The sequence below is a fragment of the Dermacentor albipictus genome, chromosome 2 (assembly GCF_038994185.2).
Source record: "Dermacentor albipictus isolate Rhodes 1998 colony chromosome 2, USDA_Dalb.pri_finalv2, whole genome shotgun sequence".
NCBI lineage: Eukaryota > Metazoa > Arthropoda > Arachnida > Ixodida > Ixodidae > Dermacentor > Dermacentor albipictus.
The window spans coordinates 197,592,435-197,602,318 of record NC_091822.1 but is presented as its reverse complement, the minus strand read 5'-3'; the positions used below and the strand labels follow the sequence as shown (position 1 = coordinate 197,602,318).

General features: G+C 42.8%; 1 protein-coding gene across 2 annotated transcripts in view; it reads left to right on the top strand.

Annotated features, from left to right (window-relative positions):
- Positions 1-347: 347 nt before the first annotated feature.
- melt (ventricular zone expressed PH domain-containing protein melted) overlaps positions 348-9,884 on the top strand; it is a 105,221-nt gene continuing 95,684 nt past the window's right edge. For both annotated transcript variants that reach the window (XM_065427622.1, XM_065427621.1), the window contains exons 1-4: positions 348-560; positions 6,188-6,446; positions 7,731-7,875; positions 8,334-8,508. In XM_065427622.1, the coding sequence (XP_065283694.1) occupies positions 6,238-6,446; positions 7,731-7,875; positions 8,334-8,508 (529 nt within the window). In that variant the 5' untranslated portion in view covers positions 348-560; positions 6,188-6,237. The remainder of the gene's footprint in view (positions 561-6,187; positions 6,447-7,730; positions 7,876-8,333; positions 8,509-9,884) is intronic.

Below are 9,884 nucleotides of genomic sequence, written 5' to 3'. Positions count from 1 at the left end.
TAGCTCGACGTCGGTGCGGTGCCGAAAACGTGCGTAAGAAAAGGGCCACATATTCAAGGAGCAAAAGCCCCCCCCGCATTTTTTCTCTCGCGCCTGCGCACAAACGGTTGGCGATCCCTCATATGAGCGTCTCGTGTGATTTTAGGACGCGGATCTCTACGTTGCATGCATGGTCGCATGCATAGAGTCTCTCAGCATATCACAGCGAGAAACTCCATGGTTGCATGGGGCATTAATATAACGAATTTGGTAGTTTATGAATGCGCCTTTAGGAGGAGAGATTTCGAGTCGTGAGTAAATAAGCAACGGTGAAAATGTCATGTGCGAAACTGCGGTGCAGCAGAGCTTCTTTTATTTTGAGCTAAAACAAAATGAAAACAAACGTGCCACAAGTGCCTTTCGGTGGTTTTAAAACCTTCCCAATTGAAGTGTGCAAATTCGCTTGGCTATTGTTGAGCATTTGAGTGCCAAGCTCTCGACGCCTGGCACTTGTCTCGACGTTCCGCGCCTGTCTCCGCGAACGCTTGAGGCTCTTCGAGACGCTGTCGTCGACGTTCACCGTGAGTCATTGACGTCTGCATACGCAGGTTCTCTTGCACCTGAAAGAAGGCGTCTCTCTCAAAGGGCAGCGGCGTGCTTTCACGCGCCCTTGATTTGATGCGACAACACCGCTGATCATCACTTTCCGTTGCAGTGATAAGCAGAGTCGCGTAGGTTCGCTTACCTGTTGCGCTATGCTACCGCTACCATCGCCTAGTAAATCCGTAACGGTGACCTCGGTGTACCCGCTTCGTATATATGGTGTGTATTGTACCGATGAAATCGCATCACCTGTTGCTAAATCTGTACCGAGATTATCTTTACGCTCGCGCTGGGATGGGAGTTTCACTACGTTACACGGCCGAACCAAGCACATGTAGGTCCTCGCTCATTGCGACACGTCGTAATGCCGTTGTTTGGGAACCTTTGAAACTGCCTGCGCAGCGAGGGACGCTAGTCGACCGTGATCCATTCGTTACTGACAGCTTTGACCTTATGCACTGGTACCTCTGGAAGGCATGTCACCGAATAGAGGTCACGCTGGCACGCACGTTTTCGTGTTCATAGCAGCGATAAAAAAAAAAAAAAAACCCGTTGCGAGGTGACGTCGAGAGCAGCATCTGTCACATTAGTCATAACGATAGGCCCTTCAAGTTTCTGTTTGCGTGCCTGTTGTGAAAAATTCAGTGCGCCAACTTATAACTGACGTGACGGCACTGCTGGTATTGTTTACTTGTTGTCTGTTGTTCTGCTGTATTGTATATTACAGTTGACATTTAAATACTGTCGCAGTAGATGACAGGGTAACCGATGACAGTGCTGTGTTGGCGGTCACAACAGTGCTGTAAGCTTTTGTGGAGCTTGAAATTCACGCATGAGCATGAAGTGACGTTGGTAAATGTATATCCTTGTTTCTTTCACCAAAAGGATGCGCTGAGACATCCTAAAATGCGTAAAGATATATGGTACGATGTTCATTTGACATTTTGTTGCATTTTGCCATGGTGTCATTGGGAGCCTCGCACATGTTTCGCGCCATGTAGTATTGCCTAGCTCAGCAGCAAACACTCTTGAAATCTAGAACGATGGCAGCCATTTGTTCAAACATCAGTGGGCCAGTGTATAGCAGCTTACAGTTTTTGCAGTACACAGGCAACGAAAAAGCTCAATTTGTTTGGCATCTTAGTATACATCGTGCAATATTCAAAGTCGAACTCATGATCATCATCAGTGCACAATATGTTCTGAAGATGTCAGCGAATTCGGTTTTCCCGCTGATCTTGTGGACCAAAATATACTTCAGACCCGAGTTTTGTAAACTTAGTTGCCTTATATGCATTCTGACAGCTAATTTATTTACTGCTTGCAAATATGGTATTCACATACATTTTTAGAGTATTATTATTATTATTATTATTATTATTATTATTATTATTATTATTATTATCTGCACTACTGCCACTCTCAGTGAGACCAAAGCAAGTGGGCATTGTATTCGACAGTTTTACAAAATGAAACAAACAGGTCATGCTACATGGTGCAGTAAAAGAAAAAGAAACAAAAGAGAAAAAATTCCCTTAACTGCTGCAGAAATCACCAATGACGATGTGAAATACAGTACTTTTGGTTGGTATAACAATATCGCTCAGTAACAAATATAGTATTACCAGAAGTTATATAAAAATTGTGAATAAATGACCCATGTAAGATTAGAGAAGTTATACAGCTAACAGATAACAGCGCAGAAGTGACCAGGTTGGGGCTCATCAGTTTGGGGCTTGAAATGCAGAAATTCCATGCGCAGAAATAAGTATTACAGGTAAGATATGTGGGTGTGTTAAGTGGCGTCTTCTGTTTTTGGTGTCTCTAGTAGGTTGATGAACAATGAAAGTGACGGAGAGGAAACTATGTATGAGTGGAGGAGATTCCATTCTTTGATTGCACATGGGTAAAGCGAAAACTTAAATGTGTCATTGCGAACACTGTACTGGTTTAGTGTAAATGGGTGCCTTTTTCGCAGTAGATGTGATGTAGACAAAATAACATACTTAGCTCGGTCTATCTTATAACTGCTTTGCATTAGTTGGTCGATGAATTTTAAACGTGCTCATCCAGCCTTAACAGATTGTGTTTTAAGACCTGCATCAGCTAAGAGGTTTGCAGGGGAGTCATAGGGCCTGTATTTGTTAAAGATGAAGCTCACAGCTTTTCTTTTCACTTTTAACTGTAGAGCAAGGGCTTACGAGCCTTATGTGAACTTGGCTAAAATAATGTTAAAGAAATATTTTATAATAGTTTATAGTAATGCAAAAACTTGCAGTGACAGTATCAATACATACATATTATAAACTGTCACTCATATAGTCTAGCTTGATCTTTTGGAAATCTAATTTGTCTTTAGTAGCTGCTCCACTTTTTGCATGTTTTATATGGCTGGCATACAGCTATAATATTATGATTGTTCAAGCGCATTCACATTTTGTTCTCTTATGGTGATTGTCTGCATAGCGTATATTTTGCTCCTTAATCAGCCTTTTTTGCTACTGCAAATGGCATATACACGAACCATGCGATGTGAGGTGCACGATGGTCTTATGCTTAGAGCTAACCTACCATAGGATGACAGGCACACTTGGTCTAGTGAAAAAGCAAATGCTTGCAGTTGAGTAAGGTGAAAAGGCATGTTGCCATGGCAGCCTGTTTTTTGCAATTCGCATGTATAGACAGTTGGAATCATTGTTTATCTGATATGGTCATATTTCCCTGGTGGAGTATTGTAGAGGTGTGAATAACATTTCTGATGCCTTGTCCTGACTGCCCGAGCATGGCATATCGCTGGCATCCATTAAAAAAAAAAAATATTAGTTGTACCCTGCTTGACAACACCAAACCCGAGTGCATTCAGAATGAAAAAGGAGGTGCACACTTCCGCCACTACTTTGAAAGCAAGGCATGTCCTATGAGAAAGGTAGAGAAACACTGCAGGTTAGTAAATCTGCAGGCATCTCAGTCCAGAGGTTTGCCAGCCACTCTCATCATTTCCACTTCGATGTAAGCAGCCAGGTACTGTTGATCCTCAGTGGAGGTAGCCTGAGTCAGGTGGTTGGCAGAGTGTAGTACGCTGAACGTTCTTACTATTTAAAGGGAAGTAAGTGCAGTCATTTTGTCGGTGAGATCATTTACCTGTGCCCATATTAAATGGTTTCTGACTGATGTTAATGAAGAATTATTAATTTGCAGAAAGTGCTTGGTTTTGACTGTCAAAAAGGCTGCTAGTAAATAGATGTTAATGATGCAGTTATACTTTGGCTGCAGATGTTGAAGCTTCAAAAATCTGATAAGTCTCATCGATTTTATGTCAGACCTTCCCTGAGAAATTCGTTTATAAATATATAATTCAGGTATCTTGAACTTCAGTGGGTATATTTGCTTTATAGTTGCATCCTACGCAAACTTAAATTAAATTATGGGATTTTATGTACCAAAACCACGATCTGATTATGAGGCACATCGTAGTGGGGGCCCCAGAAATTTGGACCACCTGGAGTTCCTTAATGTGCACCTAAATCTAAGTACACAGGTGTTTTCACATTTTACCCCCATCGAAATGTGGCCGCCACTGCTGGGATTCGATCCCGCGACCTCATGCCCAGCAGCCCAACACCATAGCCACTAAGCGACCACGGCGGGTCTTCCTACACAAGTTGAAGAGCATGATTGCAAGCTGTCATCATGGTACAACTATTTTGAGTACAGGAAAGACTGCACGAAGTGCAAGAACCAAAGCTGTAATATTATAGCGATGCCTTCCACTCAAATCTATGCCAACTCTTATCATCCACCGTCCACCGCCAGCTGATCCCACATAACATGGGGAGAGCGTCGCTTGGCCAATCATGAAGTGCAAAAAGAAATAGCATCGGAAAAGGCACTGCTAAAATATCGGGGTCCAGCTTGTCTTGCAATACAGGAAGGATCAATTGATAGTTCTGAAACAGTAGCATTGGCATTTGAAGAGACATATGACTGGCTACATTGAAGCATCTTTGCAGGACACAAATTACCCGCGAGTACACAAATGCAGAAGGAGGTCTCTTTAGTTACGGGATTTGGACTCTAGGACTATAGAATGGTGGTGAACAGGGCTAAACTTCAGAAAATTATTTATACAATATGTTGATGTAAGTGGGGAATAAGCATACATGACAATGTTAAACATGGAAAAGCAGTTAGCATGAATATGTAAATAGTCAAGAGTTTAACAAACATGAACGCAAGCTTTTAAAAAATATTTTGTCTCCTTCTTCATATCTGCATTCGAAGAATTCCAAAATGGATGAAAAATTTGCAGTAGACTTGCTAATAAGCCATGCATGCATTTCACATGCATCACATGCATTTCATGTACTTGGAGAATAGCGAATTCCATTGTAGGGCCGTGGTAGTGCTTGGGGCCCCGAGCCATTTTGACATATCGCAAAGGGCTAACAATGGCCGATTTGGAATAAAAACAGAATGGAATATTTTTACATTATCCCGGCCCAGCTCTCCCTTCATTTTCTTTTTCTTTAAAGCTGAGCTACTGCTGCACTTTGTGTACTTGACAACTCCCTTACTTCCACTTCTTTCATTTTTAACTTTGCACTGTTCCCCACCCTTCCTTTTTCCTTCCCCTTGCAGTGCTCAGGTGTCTATCTTGAGCAAGGTTAAAGGGACACTAAAGGCAAATACTAAGTCGATGTGGACTGTTTAAATACCATTCCAGAAACCTCGCGACACATGTTTCGTGCCAAGAAAATACTTAGTTTACAAGAAAATTGCATCTGAAGGGTCCGAATACTTTTATCGCAATTCAAATCTCCCACCACCCTACCGAGGGAGTGGAGTACTGACGTTTCATACGCCATCACCACTTTGCTGCCATCGGTGAGTAAAACGGCGCCCGACAGATGGCGGTGCCAAGCCAAGTAAGTGGCGGATTCGCCGCTGCTGCTGCTGTTTGGTCAAGTGGCGTAGACTGTTCGGCCATCCCGCTACATCACATGGAAGTTTCGTTCTCTGCTACTGGCAGTTTGCGAGAGTTTCATGAGCAAGCAAAACCAGCGCAGCACTGCGCGATAACCATAGAAACGCGAAAGCGTGGGCGGCGCGGAGTCAAGCGAAAACGAAACGTTTCGACCACCTGCGTCGTTGTCAGGGTTATTTCAATGAGTTATTTTTTCTAAAACTGAAATAGAACTGGACAAGTAACATTTTATTTCGTCTTATAATACAATACAAGGATGTTTTGTGCAATGAGTCGTTTAGTACTAGTGACAGAATTTAACTGAAGAGTGCTTTTATCATTGGGCAAGTACTTGAATGCCCTGGGGGAATCTCTAATCATGTCCTGCATTTACCTCGATTTCTCGATTATTGAGGCTCTGTTTGCGATAATAGTGACGCGTGAGAGATTCTGGAGGACTAATCTATCACTTTAGCTTGGCTTAATATTTGCCTTTAGTGACCCTTGAATATCCATGGCTGGGGAACCCCTCAGCCAGCACTCCCTCATTTTCCATTTGTGTGGGCGCTTATTTGTTGTTTGTTTATTTAATGTTGGCATTTGCATGCAGCAATTGCCTGTGATATCCGTCTTGTCTTACAGCATCCAAGGGTGGATAACAAGGGGAATCCACTCCCAAGCAATGTGCCAGGATGCACGAACTGCTGGCACAAGTTTTGGAGAACCGAGACCTGTCACGGGCAGGTGACCTGTTCTCGGTGGAGGACCAAAAGATTGTGGGCGACTTGTCGGAGGTCCTGACCAAAATCCGTGACATTGCCAGTGGCTCAGACTTCCTCCACAGTGACAACATCCAAAGTGTGGTTGAGATCTGCATCACCAGGGTCACATCAGCCATCCGGTGAGATAGACTTGCATGTTGTCAGCACTAAGGGCTGGGCTTCAGAGGATGGGCATGGCTCGAGCTCAAAGATGAACACAAACATCAAAAGCAGTAAGGGTGTGCAAATATTAAAAATTTCAAGTATGAATTGAACATATTTGGTATGAAAATTCACAATTCAAAGTTTTTGAACATTTATTTCTATTTGAATGTAAGGGATAACAACAGTTATCGTAGGCTCGAGGGAGGAAGTTTGATGGAAGTCAGGAATGTTGCAAACAATTCTGCTCCAGGAGATGCTTGGTTTTTGCTCAGAAGCACCAATTCCTGAGCAAACGCGCAGGGCAGATGGTTCTTGCTAAATTATTTCCAGTCATTCAGTAAGAATACCTTGCGTCTAGATAGCCTATTAAATTAGTTATCAGTTTTCATTTAGGCAAAGAAATTTGCATATGAATTTGGTCAGTCTCTCCAAGCTTGCCTCTTTTTAAAAGAATGTGCAGTGTATCACACCACTTTCCAAAAGTACAGCGCTTTTTGTGGATCTCGTGGAGAGCAGTTCTGTAACCTGTTTACTGTCAATATCCATGTGTACAAGATAACTAAAAGCAGCTGTTGCTGATTGGCAAGCTCCTCAGTTGACCAGATGTCCAGTTGTGAACTGTGTACATGGAGGTATCGAATAATGTAACATAATGCTCTCTTTTTTTTACTCTTCTAGACTGAATGGACTACTACTAAATGGACTCTACTAAGAGTTTATGTTTCAATTTTTGTAGAAATGACGCAAGTATTCAATATTCGGAACTTTATTCTTAAATATTCGTATTTGATTCAATGAAAAAATTTTACTATTTGAGTGCCCTTACAGAGCAGTGCGTTTTGCAATCAGGTGGAATAGGAGGCTGTGTTGTTCAGCTTAACTCTTCAAGAGATTACCATGTTCTGGTACAGTCAAACCTTGATGTAGTTCACACGGATATAACAGATTATCAGTTATAAAAAAGTAAATAGTATCTCTTGCCGACTTGAGAGGGTAATGAATATATGCATATTTATAGGGACGGTATTTTCATGTCAGATGCTTTGTTAGCAACTTCATTAGGACAAGATGTGACTGTACTATTTGCTTGAGCATGCAATATTCTTTAAGATAATTAAAGCTATTGTTTAAATTGTTTAAGAAGGCTGACCAATATTTAGTGACTTGTTCTAATTCATAAGTTACTGAAGTATTGATTATTGTAGTTTGACCTAGCTTCAGCACTCCAGCATGGTTCACTACTTTCTTCCTTCATGCAGGGACACTGGGACCATAGAGCAACATGCACATGCTCTCGTAGCACTGTTGGAGTCCTGCCTAAACCATGATCTGCGTCCGTCATCAAAAGATGAGGATCCGCCACACGCTAAGATCGCTTCAGACATTGTCAGCTGCATCTTTCTGGTATGTACACGTAGGTACCTGTTGGCCAACAGATGGCAGGTGCAAACGCCAACAACTTATCTTGTGCTCAAATTTTCTGGGGAGGTGCTGAACACTAGCAGATGCTTTTACATGTTTGTTTTACTCCTGTATTTTCTTTTCTTGTGTTAAAGGTTTTTGCACTTGCACCTAAAATAATCACCAGTGCACGTGTTCACCTTCACATGTTCAATTTGTCAGATATTCAAAAGTGTTCTTTGTTATTCCATGTGTTGCGTGTGTATGTGACAGAGTATTGGTAGCTCTTGTGCAGCTGATAGATGTTCATGTCATTCGGAAGAGTTGTGACAAATGATTCTCCACTTTAAGCAGGCGAGAAATGTTCCTTTAGCATGTGTGACTGATGCCTTTTCCATCTTTTAATAGCTGGCTTGAGGTGTATGAATTGAGGTGTAGCTGCCTCTGTACTGATTGTGCAGAATCATAACAAGAAGTCTGTAATGAAGCTGGCACTTCCTGTGGCGATCAAGTTCCTGCACCGAGGCAACAAAGAACTGAGTCACAACCTTTCCCGCTATCTCTCCCTGGCTGCTGTCAACAACGCTGAGCTGCTGTCCCCGCACGTGCAGCCCATTGTGGACAGCGTTATCAGTGGTACGTGCCCAGTGTTGTTTCCTGTGCAAGCAAATCTGTCACTACCCTTGAGTAAGTTCATCTTTTGCCAGTACAGTTGACTCCTGTTAATAAGACTCCAATGGAGCATGCAGAACAGGTTCAGATACTGTGATTGAATTGCCAACATATATAAGCAGAGCAGCATTAGTTATGATGCCAATTCTGGTGTTGGCATTGTGTGCTTCACACTTTAGCTGACATCTTTTTTTCTGCATAACGAAATATTACTTGATTCACAGGTTTATCTTTAGTGTTACCAAGCCTGACAGCAGCGCTTGTTGAAGCTGCACACCTTGCCTTTAAGAATTATGGGAACTGCCAGAGTGGAAGTGTGACATTGATGAATTAACCCTTTCCAGACGGAAAATGAGCTGAGCTTCTCATGCATGCCCTTGCGAAAAAATATTAACAGTGAGTCCAAGTCGTCCAGCACAGTTTTACTTCTAATGCAGCCCTCAAGATTGCTTGAGTTTGTCCTCTACTCTATGGTGGTTGTAATCCGCATCAGGTCGTGTAACTTGCCTGTTGAAGTCTGAAGTTGTGAAAAGACCTCTTTTTGTTTGCTATTGTGTTGCCGGCTATCTATCTCAAAAGGTGTCCTCCATGAGATGAGTGAATGCTTCAACTAGTGTTTAAAAGAAAAGTAAGTTGTGGGGTTCTCACCTGTGCTCTTTGGACAAAGGAATGACAACACAGTAGTGCAAACAATCACAAGGGTATTTATTGCACCTTTCATAGATAGATGCGTGCTAGCCGAGTTGCTATCCACAAAACATGCTGACGGGCGCACGACAAATTGCGGATGACTCACCGCGACTGCATAGCGAGCGTATATGTTCGTCCCATGCTGGACATCAACGCCTGGTCGTTTGCATGCATGGTCACGTAAATGGTGGCGCGTTTGAGCGATCCTGTTGTCCATTCTGGGGTAGGCCTCGCGATACGGTCTCGCAGAAGCATGAATCGGCGTATGCGCAGAACGTCCGCACTGCTTGCCGATCCCGAGCCAAAGAGCCTTCACCTCTTTGTGCCCAAGTAACCCCGCTGTTAGGTGGCGTTAGCAGTGCAGCACTTGCGCCATCTCTCATACTGCGCTTATACCAAACCGACTGCCGCTAGCACCAAGCCACGCGGCGAAGCCGGATTACAAAAGACGGGAGCTATGTGGGAAAACAACATATCAGGGGACGCGTTAGAGTTGCGCATCTCCACAAAGTGCAGTGATTCAGGGAGCTAGATTCTGTAAGTGAGAACAATATTGTGATACAGTGTATTATGTTGACACATGTAAAGAAAAAAAGCCAGTACGTGCAATGAAATTAACCTGTATGCAGTGAAACCCACCTTCGTTACTC